The 18,574-nt window shown below is 34.5% G+C and overlaps 1 protein-coding gene and 1 long non-coding RNA gene across 6 annotated transcripts; both read left to right on the plus strand.

Annotated features, from left to right (window-relative positions):
• Positions 1-2,420: 2,420 nt before the first annotated feature.
• LOC147386512 (uncharacterized) lies at positions 2,421-4,226 on the plus strand. Of its 2 annotated transcripts, XR_015172190.1 has the most exons (4): positions 2,421-2,437; positions 2,535-2,596; positions 2,745-2,822; positions 4,124-4,226. It is a non-coding gene; the product is annotated as an uncharacterized LOC147386512 (long non-coding RNA). The 2 variants fall into 2 exon arrangements; XR_015172189.1 differs by lacking the exon at positions 2,421-2,437 and having other exon boundaries at positions 2,451-2,596.
• Positions 4,227-4,237: 11 nt separating this feature from the next.
• Positions 4,238-10,528, plus strand: LOC147386513 (uncharacterized). Of its 4 annotated transcripts, none has more exons than XM_086423947.1 (7): positions 4,238-4,749; positions 4,852-5,005; positions 5,093-5,233; positions 7,254-7,877; positions 8,750-8,799; positions 9,905-9,949; positions 10,071-10,528. In XM_086423947.1, exons 4-7 carry the CDS (start codon positions 7,757-7,759, stop codon positions 10,239-10,241), a joined length of 387 nt encoding a protein of 128 aa, XP_086280073.1. In that variant the 5' UTR covers positions 4,238-4,749; positions 4,852-5,005; positions 5,093-5,233; positions 7,254-7,756; the 3' UTR covers positions 10,242-10,528. The 4 variants fall into 4 exon arrangements, with proteins under 4 accessions (XP_086280073.1, XP_086280072.1, XP_086280074.1 ...); XM_086423946.1 differs by having other exon boundaries at positions 4,852-4,992; XM_086423948.1 differs by lacking the exon at positions 4,852-5,005.
• Positions 10,529-18,574: the final 8,046 nt, after the last annotated feature.

The following is an 18,574-nucleotide window of genomic DNA, read 5'->3' on the forward strand; positions in this document are numbered from 1 at the left end:
ACAAATAAAAAATATTGGAATATTCATCCATCATTGGGAACCGTCGCAATCGGGTTGATGAGTTGAATAATCAGGCGTATACAAAAATTGGGTGTCTACACAAGTAAACTCGAGCTCGACTAGATAAAAAGAGTTTGAGTCTACATCTTTATGATTCGTTGCACACAACTCTCACAAAGATATGCAATTGTAGACACCCCATTTTTGCCTAAAACAAGTTCGAGATCACAAAAAACCTTCTGAGAAGGGATTCAACTCAAGTCAATTTTCAAATGGTCGTAAGGACCCCACGTTGAGCCAAAAAATAAAATATATCTGTGATTTTGGCTTGGTATAGAGGTAACCAATGGCTAGACTTAATTTTTAGCTTGGCCATAGGTTACCAATGGCTAAAAAAAGAAATTGCACTGTATGGAGGTAACCAACGGCTAGAAGGAAATTTTGCATTGGTCATTGATCACTTAAGGCCAGTTATGTTTGGTAGTTAAGAGACCTATGTGCACTCGAATTTGTTAAGGGTTAATTACCCTTTAATCTTCCTTCCAATTGTCTTTCCCTAAAGAAAATCCCCTCATTTGACATTTTTACCTATAACTTAATTCTTTAATAAACCCATTACCAGGGTTGTTTTGTAAATTCTAATTTTCTTCGAACAAGGACCTTAGGTCAACTTGGTCCCCTACATGAGTGTAATTACTACCTTAACCTCAAGTTGTTAGAACATGATCTAGGTAGTTTACACTTATGCCCCCTAAGTCTATCCTCAATTATAGAAGAGTCAATGTAATTAGACTAGGTTCTAAAGGTTTTAAAAATTTTGCCCAACACAGAATTCTCTAGAACTTGAGAGCAAAGAACCCTACGTTATTAGAGAGTTAGTTAACTTAAATGACATTAATACCCAAAATTCTCATGTATACATGCCATTTAGCCTAATTCTCTAGGATTTGACCCAAAGCCAAAGACCTAAGACTCTTTTACCCTTCTCAAAGAATTCTTTAGAAACTAGGATCTTTTACAATCTTACTCTCTTGATCATCATGATTGATGAGACCTTTGGTGAGTGAAAGACCTTTAAGTCCAAGGAGAGTAGAGGTCATTTGGGTTTTCTATAGAGGTTTTATTGAAAATATTGAGAATTCTATGATTTGGGACAAGTTTATCCCCAAAGGTCCCCAAACTCCTATAAACAGGATTCAAGGTAAAAAAAGAGAGGGAGGGAGGGGGGGGGAGCTCAAGAAGAAGCTAAAATTATGTCAAAATCTCTCTTTTAAGCTCTCTAGCCTATCCAAACTTTGACCAAATTCTTTTCCCAAATCTTCAAGAAGATCTAAACATGAAGAAAAATAAAAACCAAGGTGGGGCTTCAACCATTCTCACCTTCTAAACGTCCGCCTCCTACCTATCTCATTATTTTCATTTAAGCAAGCATATTCTATGTTTCTTTGTTTGTAGTAATGTTAATGTTAATCTTGTTCTTATGAGGCTTGGAAGTAGAGAGTAAGGCCTCCAGAAAGTAATCCCCTCTTATAAGCCCTCAATAAGTTCTCAAGAGTAGTAGAATAGTTGTTTTTTTACTTTCTAGTAATTTTTAAATTGCTAGAAAATTATTTTATCTTCTTTGCAATCAAAATTCTAGAATAAATCTTTTGTTTTCTTTCTAAATGGCTTAAAAGTTAGAAAGTAATCCCTCCTTGGAGGTAATCTTCTATTTTTAAGTCAATTGCATGCATATACTACATGCACACACATCACTTTTATTTTCTTTAAAATAACTAAGGGTCAAAGGTGAATATCTACCTAGATTTACACCTATTCTTTAAGCGAACAATAACAGTCCCAAGGAAGACACATTGTATGCATAAGATTTTTAGTCTTTCTATGGTGGTGTCCAACTCATGGATACCTCCTAAAGGCTAAACCAACAATAAAATGCTCCCAAGTGAGCATACACTACAAAAATTAGGGCTTTCAGAGGCTCTTATTTTGGGCGGTTTTTTGGAAGCGTCGAGATAAACCAAATGAAAGGGGTTTTGGAGGCAGTTTCGTTGGAAACGTCGTGGAAGAAGGAAGAATAGATCGAATGGAGGCATTTTCCTTGGAAACGCCTTTGAAATAGGAAGAAAAGAGGCAAAAATCTAAGGCGTTTTTCATGAATCATCGAGATAGGTGATCAATAGATCGTTGGGAGGTGTTTCCCATGGCCATTTTGTAAACCGCCATTAGAAACCCTAAATCGAGGTTCTATAATGCGTTTTCAATATGGCGCCTTCGAGGTCTCCGACTTGGCGGTAAATGTTTTGTTTCCTCTGCTCCTCTCTCTCTCTCTCCCACTCTCACTATATATGCCCGAACCATTCTCTAAGAATTTCTCAAGGTTGAAGAAGAAGAAAGAGGGGTTTTGTTCAAAACCCAAATCTGACAAGAGTTGGAACATGTAAGTTTTTTTTTTTTCCTTTTCTCTGTACTAATCCCTGCAAAATAATTGATTTTGAATGATTTATAATGATGCCATTCTCTAAGGATTTCTCAAGGTTGAAGAAGAAGAAGAAGAGGGTTTTTGTTCAAAACCCAAATCTATCGAGAATTGGAACAGGTAAGGTTCCCCCCCCCCCTTTTCTCTCTATCAATCCCTGCAAAATAATTGGTTTTGAATGATTTTCTTTATCATTAGGGTACAACACTGATTCAAATTTATTTATTTTTATTTTTTCAGAAAATTTGATATGGTTATATTTTTTCAGAAAATTTGATATGATTCGAATTCATGAGCACTTGAAAGGTTTTCAGGGAAAGAGACATTTAGTTGCCTTCTCTATTAGGTATGAATTTAGTAATTTATTTAATTTTTTATATTCTTTTGTTCAGTTGATATTTTTTCATTTTCATGTTATAAAGTGAGATGAAATGAGTATTTGCATATGGTTATATTATTCCATTGTAGTAGTGGCGAATATTGAAACTACTTTTGTTTGGAACATTTGTTCCCAATAATTTTGCAGAAACTAATATCAATAAAGACTATACTAATATCAATAAACTAATATCAATAAAGAACTGACCTCCTTGACCTCCACTTTTTGGAGGGTCTAAAGTTTGATAGATTTTTTCCATATTGAACTTGATTTTCATGATTGGATCAGAACATGAGTTTGCTCAAGTGGATAAGAATTTTGTTTTGCCTCCACGAATTGAGTATTAATTAACCAATTTTAACAGGACAAATAGAAAGATTTTTCACTCTCTTAATCGTAATGGGGAGGTTCACAATCTTTCTACCTATTGATGTATTTCTATGCATAAATAATAAATTAAAGGTAAGTTTTTTGTGCTTATTGTGTTATTTTGATGTTTTACTTGATATTTTCTCAATGCCATTCCTTTATGCTCGACTCATGTGTGTGGGTCATAATCTCCTACATTTCTTTAGAGTATTTGTTGTGGCTAAGGTTTTGTTGTAACCCATAGGCCATAAATTCAAAAGTTTGGTTGAGAACCTTTTCAATAGGTCAGATTCGTGTAATAATAGTCTCTATGGATCGATCCAAATTGTTCGTGTAGTGGGATCTCACAGTAATTGACCGATATCCTTGTTTGATTGATTTAGATATGCCCTTCCCAAGTTTTGGATAACATTTGCCACCCACACTCCCTCTTTCTTTCTTATAGACTAATGGAACTCATCTTCAACTCGTGGCCTAGTCAGTTAATTTTTTTCTTTCCTAATTGAGTAATTTAAATTTCTTGGGTAAATGTTTGTTACCCTCATCTTCAATGTTATGCGTCTATGTACTTTTAACCATCAAAGCTCAATAACAAAATAGGATTTTCTTAAGGAAAGGATGGAATGAAGATTAGATTAAATAGATTCATTCACAATAATTTATCAAGGGCTTTTTTACTTGAGGTTGCAGATGAGGGGGTTTAGGTCATTCTCTATTACTAATTACAAGAAAGGACGAGAATGTTGTCAGTTTGAAAATATTCATCATGAAAATAATTTCATTATAATTTAGACATTTTTTTCCTTCAGGTTTTGGTGTATATTTGAGATTATTGCCATGTCCCGATGTTAGTTATTATTTCATTGATTTTTACCTCCTTGTGTATTATGGTTGTTTAGGTTTATCAGAACATTGGGCTGAAGGATAAGGAGAGATACAAAAGAGAGATGAAGGAATACAAGGAGAGATTAAATCCTTTGCAGCCCCCCATGGAACATGGAAGACATGAAACAGAAATGGGAATCCTTTGCTATCTTAATAAATTATACTCTTTAACCTGTCTTTGACTTGTGCGGGTTGTTGAGCTCAATTTTCTGTATCCAAGCGAGCGAATCCACAGACGTTGGGATGGCAGTTACCCCAAAGAGAGAAAAAGAAATGCTTGAAGCTATTTTTATAGAGCCCCTTCAAGTGAAATTTGTGAGATCCTCATCTTCTAGTGTGTAAATGTATGCTGCTTCAATTGTTTGCCTGCCTATCTAGAGGTTCCCAATCATGCTATAGATAGATAATTTGTTGTGTTCAGGACCTACCAGTCTCATTTTCTTATTTTCCCTTCATTTCTTCACTTTTACATGAAATTATGGGTTGCCTCATCGTCTTCATAGGTTTTGGACATGATTAACAACCACTATCTTTACCGGATGACAATTTTACATCTGATTTCTCTTCTTGCACCTGTTATGGGATCGGAACTCACATGTTCACAACTGCTGCCAGTGATCAATATTGCATCAAAGCATAGGTAAGTCCCTTAATTTCTTAAGCCTGGTTAATTTGAGATAAATAAGGTTTTCCCACGTAGTTGTGCTTGGACTGATTATGCTGACAATCTTGCACTTCATAGGGTACCAAACATCAAATTCAATGTGGCCAATAGCCATAATTATGTGCAATTTACCAATGGGGAATAATAAATGAATTGGGAGGAAGTGTAACGTTAACATTCCAAATTAGACAGACTGGGATTGGGATCTAATGTTCTGAGGTGATATATGCATGTACCATGTTCTGGTCAAGAGCCTATTTTGTTTTGTTTTTGGGTCTGTTTCAACTTTTGATGTCTTCACTATTTGTTTTTATCACAGTGCTAATTTTCATGACTATCACCACCGTTACACTAAATCTGGCAACTACTCTTCAACTTTTATTTACATGGACTGGCACACAAAACAGAGACTTTGGAGGGGACCTTGGCACCACAAATGACTGATGCTGGAAAAACAGAGGTAGTAGTAGTAGGCAAACCAGATAGATAGACTGCACTGTATCAGACTTTGGACTCTATTTTGATATGTTCATTAATTCGTATTGCTTTTATTGATGCATTTTTGTTTTCCTTACAAGCAACGGAAACTAGTTAAGTAGGATTTGTTCTTTGAAGAGGTTGGCCATTATAGATTCATGTATGTTTTTATAGTTGTTATTTTCACACTAGTTTAGACTTAACATGGATATGTTTGGCTGATAGCATGTTTTTTTTTTCTTTTCTGAAATTGGTTATAGTTGGTGAGGGGGACTAGTTTTGCACGCTTGCATTATCATCAAATAGTTAGTTGTGCTTATTAATGACTAGCATCACAGAACCCTGTAGTAGAACAAATTCATATATGATGAAACTTTTTGAATTTCATCATCCATGGACCATCATCAATCATAACCAACTTGGGACTGTTAGGTGATTTGAGTGAAACCAAGATGGATGCTTTAATGGGTATATGTGAATGATTGGATGCATAACTAACTAAATCAAGATTGTATGAATTTTGTTCAGCTGTAATTGTTTTCAACTTTAACTTAAATATTCTTAGAATACTTGCTGATATGATCCAGCTTAGTGTCCATGTAGCCCTAGGCCGATGTTTGGGAAGAAAGTTACTATAGTTGGTTGCACTTCAAGAGGTATTAAAACTATAAGATACATGTGTGACTTCTTTATTGGTGGTTTTCAGTTACTATAGTTGAATAAAAATGGAATGGTTGAGTAATATTGGTACTTTATATGTCAATGAAGTTAGTTTTATTTAATTGTTTCATCCATCTTTAGAGTAATTTGGTGTTCAAGAAGTTATTGGATACTGCAATTCATGTCAAATATGTGTTCGAACCTATAGATGAATTGATTGACCTTCATATATTGGACTTCCAGATTGGGCGAGTTCTAGTTGGGGGCCTAATACCTTTTTTTAAAAAAGAATACCCTATAGTGACGGTGCCGACCGCCGCTATATCCCTAAATTCTATAGTTTTTAACCGCCGAATATTTTCGACAAGGCCCAATTTGACGGTCGAGACTGTCGAATGGTCCCATAATTTGATGGTTTTAGACCATTGAATTTTGAAAATTTTCACATAGTGTCTCTTTGCTCCTTATAGGTTGTTCGTGCTTTCTTTACTTCTTTGGTAGACCATCGGTGTACAAAGCTTCATTTTAAGAATTTTTTTTTTATGTATCAAAACAATAATAATGATATATCATAGACTGCTGCCATTGTATTTCTAACTGTCCAAAAAAAAAGGTGTAATTGGTTGGGTGGTTGGAACTAGTCTATTGGGGTTGATTTTGGTCTAACAAGGAACATAGATGGATCTGACAAGTGGGAAGTGTTGGATTGACAAGAATATGTCTCCATGTCCTTTTTTTTTTTTTCTTTCGTTCATGAGATTTGAAGTATTGTCGTTATTGTCGTACATATCATTTATATGGCCCTCTTGCAAATTCCTCTTTTGATTTTGAAAATTTTCCATATCACAAACGATTAGGATCCGTAAGCCATCTTTTACCCAAATTAATCTATGTTATAATGCCTGATCTTAGAAATGAGGTGACTTGTACTCGTTAATAGACCAATTGTCACCTAATTGTAGTTTATAGTCATACATAGTAGACTAAAAATCTGTGTTTGCTTTAAAGTTATTTTATCACTGACATACATATGGACAGCCAGCTTGGTAGTATTTTTTTTTAATAACCGGGGTGTCTAGTTAAAACTGTTTATGCAGTCCTCTTTTATCTTTATCATAGGCCAATTATCTTTTGTTTTCAGCTGGTTTGTACAGGTGGGAGATGCATAGGTAGATAAATGCACTTCTTATAAGGCTTTGAGTTCTTTTTATCTATATATATATATATATATATATATGTGTGTGTGTGTGTATACTTGGTAGGGTCACATGGAAATGGCATAGCTTAAGTAGTTTTATGAGTAATAATGTACCAATGATAGTGGCTCTTTATAATACTTGTAGACCAATTGAAGGTACATTTATAGACATGTTGGGTCAAGAGGCATTGCAAGGAAATAAGAAGCATTGGTCTGTTGGACCATTCAATCCAGTATTCATCGACATCGATGATGAAGGATCACGTCGGTGTCACAAGTGCCTGAATTGGCTCGATACGCAACCATTGAATTCAGTCCTATATGTCTTGTTTGGGACCATGACATTGATGGAGGATGAACAGATCAAAGAGATCACATTAGAGAAGTAATGCTTTTCATTTCTCATGATATATATTAACTCGTTGGGATTTCTATATATAGTTCACACATGGGTAGGAGGGAGTTGTTACTATTGCTAAAATATTTTTATGATTGACAAGGCATGTTTGTAACTACAATAATGTGAACAGGTGCAATTGTTGAACCATTCGGATCACATGTTTCATTTGGTCTTATCGGCATATTCTAAATTTTTCATTCTTGGAAAATATTGGTTTCAGGTGGTGCTCATTCTATAGAATATTCACAATGCGAGAGTTCCCCTTTTTAAATTTGAGCGCTTCCAAATTCAATTGGTGTGATTCTTATTGCCGAATGATGTTAGTGTTCGCATCTGTCAAGTTTATAATCAAAGAGCAGAACCTACCAGGCAAGTTGTATTCTTTTAAAGACGTGTGATTTGGTTTTTCAACTTTTAAGTTATGAACTTGAGCTTTTTGTCTTCCTAGAACTGGCGAGTTAGAGCTTACATTCTAAGGTCTATAGGTGACAAAATGAATGACTTGATCTTAGATTTACATTCTCTAGTAAGAACTTTTTTGTTTTTATATTTATAAGTTTATCATCAAGTGATACGCACAATTGTTCTGGACTTAGTGATAGTTCCTATTGCATTGTCCTAAGAATCTGTTTTGTTGCAATATCTTCAATTATTTCAATTTTTTGACTGTGATGCATACTATTATGCCCATTCCTGCTCCATTATTCTCTATCAACTCTTCTTTGCCACTTCTACTAGCTAGATATGTAATGGAAGTGCTAGGTATATATATATTTTTTTGTGACGATCTTCACTTATTTCATATTTTAAGGACTTTTATGTGTCCCCAAATGTTTGGAATAAGGATTTGATGATGATGTGTTTCATCCAAATTTTCATCTTAACTAATGGATATAACTTCGACCAAGCCCCACTTGTAAATACATTTAATTTCCTTTTGTGCTAGTTTGAAAAAAGTAATGCTAACTTGATTAATCTCTCTATTTGTATTCTTCATTTCTTCCTTATATTACACATGAGATCTTCATGAATGATTTCTTCTTGCATGGGGATGTAGGATACATAAGAATTCTTATGAACTGTGTTGCATTTGCACGATGCTTTTACGACAAAAGCTGTTCTCAGTTCTTTATTTTATCAGGTAATTATTACTTCATTATAATTTCCTTGAAATCCTGAACTCTATTACCTTAATTGCTTGTAGAACTGCGAATAATAGCTGATAGAATCCGTGGTTGCAGTTTTGCCTGTGATGGCTTGGACGGTTGGTTTGCTCGAAAGTTCAATCAAGGTGCAATTAAATTTATCCATATCATAACTGGGAATATTAGTTGTTTACCATCAAAGCTTGAGTGTTACTACATTCGTTTGTGCTAGTAATATGTTGTGTTAATATAAAATAGCTTCTTCATTGGATATTTAAATTCATTTGTGCTATGCCCTCGGGCCAAGCTTGATTTTGTAGCCTTTCTTGTTTATGAAAATTTGAAGTAAAAAGTGGGAAGTGAAGAGGACATCAGGGGAATTAAAGTACTTGGAGAATGCATTGTACTAAATCTAATGCTCATAGTTGATTTTCATATTCACAGTTTCTTTTATGCTTTATAAATATACTTAAGCATAAATGTTTGGGCATAGCTAAGTGATATGTGACATGCATCCCATTCCTGTACTCAAGGAATGTGGTTTTTACTCTAGATAACATAAAATGAACAATTGAAGGGGTATTGGGCCGTATTTCTCTAATGGAATATCAGATGTGTTTCAATTTGAAATGGCAGAATTGAATTAATTAAAGATGTCAAAAGCTTGATTCAAAATTTAGTTTGTAATTTAGCTCTAGAGTCAGTAGAGTATGTTACTAATTAGCTTGTAATTGAAAGTGGGGTTCATGTTGCTGACACTAATCAGATGGGATAGGGTACTAGAAATGGCGATGAAAGGTAGTTTTTATTTAATTTTAATTTTTTCCTTAGATCTTAGATCTTAGGGGAGCACTAGCTCAATTACTTGAGATCCTTCAATTGAAAAAGTACTGACATGTCTTTATCGGCTATCTTTGTGTTATCTCTGATGTGCATGTGTTCTATCATATATTTGTTGTTACAATCTACGGACTTCTATAGAACATAGGCTGAAATGAATAAATAGTAAAACGTCTGACCTCTTTGATATCCTGTAGTTTCAACTTTTGGTACTGTTTTGGACATGGTAACTGACAGGTGCTCTTCCATCAAACTTTTTGGCAGCTCACAAAACTTCATTTTTTTTTTCTTAGGATTTCCCTTTTCTATTACATCCTTATCTGTTTTTATATTTTGTGTGAATCAAGAGTTCAATACTCCAGAATCTTCATTCACCCATCTCAGTTAGTATTTTTTTTTTTTTGTTCTCAGGGTCAGCACTGTTTGTCTACTTGTAATCCTCTCCCAATGTTACAGGTATAGATCAAGTCTTGCAAGACTTTTATGAGGATGATGGTTTGTCCTAATGCTTACATAATTTGTTTTGAATTAGAGTATGCCCTTGTTTATGAGCTTTTCAATGTGATTCTTTTTGCAATCCTGGCTTGATTTTCTTGTCACTGCTCGCTTTGGATATTGCCAGCCATTGACTGCAAATGTACAGGTGGGTTACTTGAATAGTAGATCCTTAGATTTCATGCTAAATGAAGAATTACTTCTGCTGGCTCAAGTTCTTCTTTTATACGGACTTTTCTTTTATCCTTGTTGAGATCATCTTTCTGTAAAGTTCTAAGCTTGAACCAATTTACTTTGCAGTACTTTTCTGCCAGGAAAGGCTAGTCATAAAGAAGTAAAAGATAGCACTCACTGGCTTTTCAAGGCATACTATGGAAATCGTCTATTCATGGCTTGTTGCTGTGTGGCATCTAAGGTTAATTATAATTCATATAATCTGCTCGAGTCAAAACCTTTTCCTATCACACTACATATGTTTGAAAACCATCTCCATGTGTTATTTGATACATACTGCAAGTTCTTTACATCATCCTTTTCCTTCTTGCAAAAAACTATCTTAAGAGTGTGTAATTTTTTTATTTTTTTTTGTTCACTTAAACTCTCATGACACTTTATTTTATTATGTTATAGCACAGTTATTATAGCACAGTTATTATTATAAAATACAAGTATTTATATTGAATTGGGTTCTATTGTTCTCCTATGCTTTTTGCAGAATTTATTTTGGAATGAATATTTTATTAAATTTTTATTACAACATTAGAGGCAGTTTTGAACTGCCTCCAATGTTGTTTTTTTTAAAAACTAAATTTATTATTAGGGGGGGTTTTTAAACTGCCTCTAAAGTATAAGAACCGCCCTTAAATCATAGTCTTTAGAGGCGGTTTTAAAACTGCCCTTAAATTATTATTATTAGAGGCAGTTTTCAAATAGCCTCTAAAATATAAGAACCGCCTTTAAATCATATTCTTTGGAGGCGGTTTAAAACTGCCATTAAATTATTATTATTAGAGGCAGTTTTCAAATAGCCTCTAAAAATATATAAAACACCCTTAAATCATTATTTAGAGGCAGTTTTACAACCGCCCTTAGTTGGCCACTAAAAGGAATCAGCGACGCCACTATAGTGGGTGGTTTAACTAAACCACCCTTAAATATATTGGTGGCGGTTTAGTCAAAATTGGTGGCAGTTTAAAACCGCCTCTAAATACCTCATATTTTGTAGTCATATAAGCTCTAAAAAAGCCTTTGGACCCCAAAAAGGTGAAATCCACATGGCTTCTAAAAAAAATCCTAGGCTTATATAAATTTCCAACATGCACATTTTTCTATTTTCACTTGCCCATTAGCCCAATTTCTTAGTTTCATAAGGATAAACTATAGTTGTTTGATTTCGTAATTTTCTTCATAGTTTTCTTTGCTGCTTTCAAAATCAAGTTAACATTTCAAAACCCATACCTAAGTTCATATATCGGTAAACATATTAGGATGGGTAAGACAAGGTGCCTAACACCTTCCTTGTCCCTCAACCAAACCACCTTACCTAATATTTTTAGGTGGAGCATTTCTCGTTATCTTTTGGATATGTAAGTCACTATGAGCCAAAAAATAGATTTCAAAAAAATATTTTCTTATAGTGTTTATTCACACTTTAATTAAATGGTGTTGACTCCTAAACCTGTATAGATGAGCTCAAAACCTCTCAAAGGTTTCAAATTTTGCATGTCTACAATACTTATCATCCTTTTCAAATTTCATATAAACAAGTACAAAAGAAAATATTTTCAAAATAGACATCACACCGATAATGTCTAGAAGTGAATAATTGTATCTATTAATCATATAAGTACAATCCATAGGGAATATAGTAGGAAAAGTGTAATGCCTTGAGTATTTTTATTCGTACCTTGAGGAAAAACAAATAATAGAATTTTAAGAAAATTCTAAAAGAAGGACTTAAGATAAAACTTTAGAATTCTTTTGATCATTTTTAATAAAATATGACTTTACCATTAGATTCAAAATGGTCGAAAAACATACTTTAGTTTATAAGCACACTCAAATGCGAGTCCGAACGAAAAAAATTGTAAAATCCGTGATTTTCGAGTTGGATCAGACTAAAAACATAAATTTTTTTCTAGAATAAGAATTTTTAAAATTCGATTGCACCATTTGATTTGTAAAAAAAAAATATAGAAAATGAAGTATTTACTTGTCATTTTTGGAGCCCAAAAAGTTGAATTATCATAAAAAATGGAAACAATGTCAATTTTTAGGTCCAACCGGATGAAAAAAGTGAATTTTTGTTAGAGATAGAAATTGTAGAATCTGACAATGCTATTGGACGCATAACAAAAAAATATAAAAAATAAAGTATTCACTAGTCACTTTTGGAGTATGGATGATCGAGTTATCATCAAATGAATAATGTTAAAAATAATGATTTCATCTTGCAAAATTATATAAAAGAATTTTAAAAATTTTAACTATTCATTGTCTTCTTAAAACACAACAATAGCAGCCATCTTGAGATTTTTTAAAATGTTGATTTTCAACGACTTGCTGTCCTGATACGTCACAAACGAGACCTCATCGACATCCCACAAACAAGGGAAAAACGTCCGTAATGTAGAACTCTATAAACCTTCACCATTTTCTTTTCTTTTTTATCTTCTCTTTCTTCCCATTTCATTGAAAAATAGTTGAAAACATAATGGGAGTTTCAACCCTTCAATCTCAAATTTTATCTACTTCGAGTCCAAATCGTCATCGGTCGCAGAAGAGTAAAAGGACAACATCATCATGATCTTTGAAACCACCTAGCCCAATTCAAAAATTAGTCATCTCGATGTTAGATCTGCCTCAATTTCCATGTCGATCACCTCGATTTCCATGCATGTGTTTTAATTATATTGCACAGAAATTGGTAAGGACTCTTAATTTCTTGGTAATCGTAGATTATGAAAATTGCATTTAAGATTTTTAATAAAAATTTGTAATATGCTTAAAAAATAAAGAATTCTTTTCATTATTTCAAATTCATGCCAAGATCTTCATTTTGGATAGATTTACTTGTGTTTTATAATAAATTATAAGTGGGTAGGACATTTCACCGGGTTAGTTCCGCCAGTTAGGTCCTATGCATTGTTCCAATCCTGTTTTGATCTAAGGTTTGTAACTTTACAATTTAATTGATAAAAATGAATTTAAAACTTTTAAAAATTATTTAATATTCAATGAACTCATATCGATTTGATGAATATAAAAAAATGAATGTTTTGTTCGAAAGATTGAAAACTGCGAAAATTGGAAAAAGGAGAAAATGGGATGAAAAAGTAAAATGTTAGAATACACCCGAGGGGTGATGTCTGTATTTTACATTATGATGTTATGTATTGGTTTATGAACGGATATCCAGTGTTAATTTACTTTCTATTATCACGAAGTGATGTGCATGTTTATTTACTTTATGTTACCACGAAGCGTTGATTTACTTTTTTCTAATGTTATTTCTTTTAGGTCAGTTGGCAATAATTGCATAGTAAGAAACTAGATATCCATTCTTAACTCTATAATGTGAATTTCTTATTTATTTTCAAAGAAAAATAATATATACATATGTATATATATATATGTAACTATTTTGTAAACTGTTAAAGAGCTTATGAATACTTGAGAGGATAGTCTATCATATCATCCAAAGTGATATCTATCTTGAGATGTACAGTAGGGATAACCAATATCATACATGGTATGGGACTCATATGAGAATGGAGTTGCAATTGAAATCCAAGTTTATTCCTTTATAGATAACTAGTGAACTTGTAATGTAAAGGTGGTCGTGCACAAATGGGATTTTATATTTGAGAATCACATACATGCCTGATAGGAATATGCGAAGATGGTTAGTTAGTGATTATTAATAATTTATAGTAGTCGAATGTTCTAACAAATCGAAAAGATACCCATTGCTTATGGTTATGTTAAACGGTTAGCCTGAGCTAAATAAATGGTCAACTAGACGTGGTATGATGCATCGATCGACCACAAAATCAGGAACTAAAAGCTAGTAAAGTATTATAATATCATGTTCCAACTAGAAGGGATCCAGTTATGAATCTCAACTCTCTAATTCCACTACTCCACCATTGTGTATTACGTATTAGTTGCTTTATTTTAATATATAAAATGAAATGCATGTTTAATGTTTCTATTTGATCAATTAGATTTGTATAAAAAGAAGATGTTATAGTGAGTATTGTTGATTGATGTAAATGTGAGTTTTAAAATGTTTAGTTGTTCATCCATGGTTTTATGTACCACTTAATCGTAATTTATTCTAAAAAAAATTTGGATGTATTGAAATGATTCAGAATGCTTACACGTTTCTGCTAGGAGAGGTTATTGGTAGGAATTATTTATTTACTTGCTGGATAACCATTGTTAATTACCCTTTCCTTTTAATTTTTTTTAGTTTCAGAGCTTGTATTTGACGAGACGGAAGTAGAAACGATGACTGGGGACCATTTGGTGGGTCAGATAGATGACCAGATGACCATAGTCTGTTACCTTGTGAGTATTGGGGCTATAAACCCTAGTGACATTAGTTAGTCTAGTTGTATCATAGATTTTGGTGGAGCGTTAGGACTTTCACTAGAGTGAAGAGTTTTCGTATAATCCTGTATATTGTTTACCCCTCTGCGTTATGATCTATAATACGTTATTAGATGTATATAAGCTTCTACTATTATTTTATTTTGTATATATATATACAACATATACTGCATATTATTTATTAGGTGAAACAGGTATTTAGTGCCTTGGAATGCTAACATAAACAGAGGAAACCATGCCAAAATTTTGAGGCGCAACGGGTTATTTCATATTTAAAATTCAATAGAGCCTAATAAGCCTAGGATAGGATTTTAAGTTCATTCTATTAGTAAGGAAGATGGTGTTTATCACTAAATTCCTAGTTAAGATAGCAATTAATGCTTTCATAAGAACGGCTTTGTCTTTATACTTATCAATGCCTTGTTACTGATAAATGAAGATGAAATGAGCGGACGAGGCAAAGGCCGAGGGAAAAGTCGATCCTCAGTTGAGAAAGGACAGGCTTCGGATCAAGACCCTGATCAGATATTGCAATTGATGGCATTTATGAGATAGATGGCCGAGTCTCAGGCCAAATTCAAAAAGGTAATGATTGAGTCATAGACCAGACTAGCAGAAGAGGTAGCTGAGTTGAGGGAGTGCTAGGCTTCTTCATAGGGAATAGACCTTAGTCTACCAGGGCCACAGGTTGTACCTTTGAGGGATGCAAGAAATCCCCTACCCCAGGCATAGACAAATCCGGGGATGTGGTTACAGAACTTCCAATGATTACGTCCATTGAGGTTTGGAGGTTCTTTCATTCTGGCTAAGGTCGAGAAGTGGGTTCTGAAGACCTAAGGGATTCCGACGGCCATGCAGTACCCAATAGATAAATGGGTAATGATTGCAACATTTCAGTTAAACAGGGATGCCAATCCTTGGTGGCATTCCGAGAAGAAGATTTTGGGAGATGGACCTTTTGAATGGGTCAACTTCGAGATGATGTTTCTAAACAGATTTATATCTTAGACTGTTCGAGAAATCAAACATCAAGAGTTTCTAAGGATGGTGCAAGGTAATCTATCTGTTACAGACTACGAGTTACAAATTCATTAGATTGCCACGATATGCGCCCGAGCTTATTCCGATTACAAAAGGCCAATAGATTTTTTAAAGGACTGAAACCCTACCTAAGGGCACGAATGTCATGATTGAGACCACCAGCTACAGAGACACTGTGAGTTAAACTCAGAAGATTAAGCATGAGGAGAGAGAGTTATAGACTTCTAGAGGGCAAATTAGTAGACCCCAGAGTTATTCAAGGCCGAGTGCCTTTGATTTTGCATATCCGTAATACAGAGTTCCTTTGCCGTCGAGTGTTAGAGCAGTTGGGGCTCCAATGAGGCCATCAGGGCCAAGGAGACCAATAAGGTAGATTTCGAGACCACCAAGTCCAGTTTACCGACTATCTGCCCCATAGAGACTTACACAGGTGGGACTGTAAACATGTTTCACGTGTGACCAGACGGAATATTTTTGGAGAAACTACCCTTTATCACAATCGTTGATAGGGGTTATTCCTAGACCCCAAGGCAGGATTTATAATTTGACCTAGGAGGAGGTACCCATTTCGGACAAGGTGGTGGAAGGTACAATTTTAATTTTTAATGTTAAGATTCGAGTCTTATTCAGCAATGGTTTCTTTAGATCATAATTTCTACTATGGTTGCACAGTTACTAGAGTTAGAAATTACTAATACGGGCCGAGTAATGAAACTATCCACACCGTTAGGAAATTGATAGATAGCCTAGAAACTATGTCGAAATTGTGTAATTAGGATAGAGGACTTGGAGATGATTACTGATCTCATAACATTAGATAGTTGCGATTTCAACGTCATCTTAGGAATGAATTGGCCAGTACAGAACCATGCCTATGTTGACTACTTTGCAAGATCAGTTATTCTTAGAAGGCCATGATATCCAAGAGTCAAGGTTCAGGGGTCCAGATATAAAAGAGACGACCATCTATACAACCAGTTGGCGACCTTGAGAGTTTCAATGATAGAGACGTCAGTGGATATGGTAGAGGTAGTCAGAGAATTCGGGGATATCTTTCCAAAAGAATTATTAGGTTTTTCATAGTACCACGAGATAAAATTCTCGATTGACTTGGTATCAGGCATAGGCCCTATTTCTATGTTACCATATCAAATGGCCCCGATAGAAACCCGAGAGTTGAAAGTACGGATTGATGAGCTTACGAGCTTGGGTTTATTCAACCGAGTTCCTCAACCTGGAGGGCACCGGTACTATTCGTCAAAAATAAAGATGGGTCACTTTGATTGTGTATCCATTACCGAAAGTTGAATCAAGTGACCATAAAAACTAAATGCCTATTTTCGCACATTGATGATTTGTTTGACCAACTGCAAGGTGCCAATATTTATCTAAGATAGATTTGAGATCTTCGTCTCATTAGTTGAGAATCCGAGAGGCGAAAATCCCAAAGACTACATTCAGACCAAGTTAGGACACATCGAATATCTAGTGATGTCTTTCGGTCTAACAAATGTACCAGTAGCATTTATGGATCTTATGCACCAAGTATTTTGGGAACACCTCGATCGATTTGTCATTGTATTCATAAATGACATCCTAATCTATGCCAAGTCGAGGGAGGACGACGAAAGACACCTTAGAATAACACTACAGTTGTTGCAGGAACATAAACTATACACCAAGTTCAGTAAGTGTGAGTTCTAGCTTCAAAAAGTAAAATTTTTAGGACATATAGTGTCAAGTAAAGGGATAGTGGTAGACCCTTCCAAAGTTGAAGTCGTGCTATTGTGAAAACAACCAAAGACGTTGACAGATATCAGAAGTTTCCTTGGGATGGCTGGATATTATAGGAGATTTATTAAAGGATTTTCTACTCTTGCAACACCATTGACGAGATTAACACACAAAAATTTCGATTTGAGTGGGATGACAATTGCAAAAAAACATTTCAAGAGTTAAAGACAAGATTAACGATCGCTCCGATTCTAGTATCTATGATTCCAGGTAAGGGTTTGACGATCTGTACTAATGCATCCAAGATTGGCTTGGGAGCTGTATTGATACAGTTTGAGAAGGTAGTGGTGTACGCGTCTAAAAAATTGAAGAATCATGAGAAGAACTACCATGCTTATGATCTTGAGTTATAGTGTTCGTACTACGCATATGGAGGCATTATCTATATGGGAAGAAGTTTGAGGTATTCTCCAAGTATATATTCTCACATCGAGAATTGAACATGAGATAGCGACGTTGGATGGAATATTTATAAGACTACAACTTTACCCTTGAGTATTACCCGAGAAAAGTGAATGTAGTTGCCGACGCATTGAGCAGATACACTATAGGTTATATGATGGTAAATAAATGGCAGTTGCTTGAATAGGCCACAAAAGTAGTGTTTGAGACTCCAAAGGAAAGGTATAGACAACACATTTTTTTGGGTACACTGAGGATCGAAAATGAGTTGATAACACAAGTCAACGAAATCCAAAAAATAGATGAAGATGTAGAGGAATATGAATAGAGAGGTAAGGACCTGGCGAACCTAGATTGGTAGAAAAGATCATATGAGGTTCTTAGATTTAGAGGTAGGATGTGGATATCTCAAGACTCGTAGTTGAGATCCAATATACTAGCTGTGGCACATTGTTCAAGAAATTCTATTCATCTAGGAGTTACAAAGATGTATAGAGATCTACGAAGAAAATTTTGATTTTTGGGTATGAAAAAGGTAATCATATAATATGTAAGTAGATGATTAACATATCAGTAAGTCAAGGCAGAACATAGCAATCCAACAGGCTTACTCCAACCATTACCCATAGCGGAATGGAAGTGGAAACATGTGACCAGGGATTTCGTAATTGGGTTACCAAGAGCCAGTGACATGTCAAACGCCATATGGGTGATTGTGGATCGACTAACAAAGTA

Source organism: Akebia trifoliata, chromosome 14 (genome assembly GCF_017979445.1).
Source record: "Akebia trifoliata isolate Shusen 1 chromosome 14, ASM1797944v1, whole genome shotgun sequence".
Lineage (NCBI taxonomy): Eukaryota > Viridiplantae > Streptophyta > Magnoliopsida > Ranunculales > Lardizabalaceae > Akebia > Akebia trifoliata.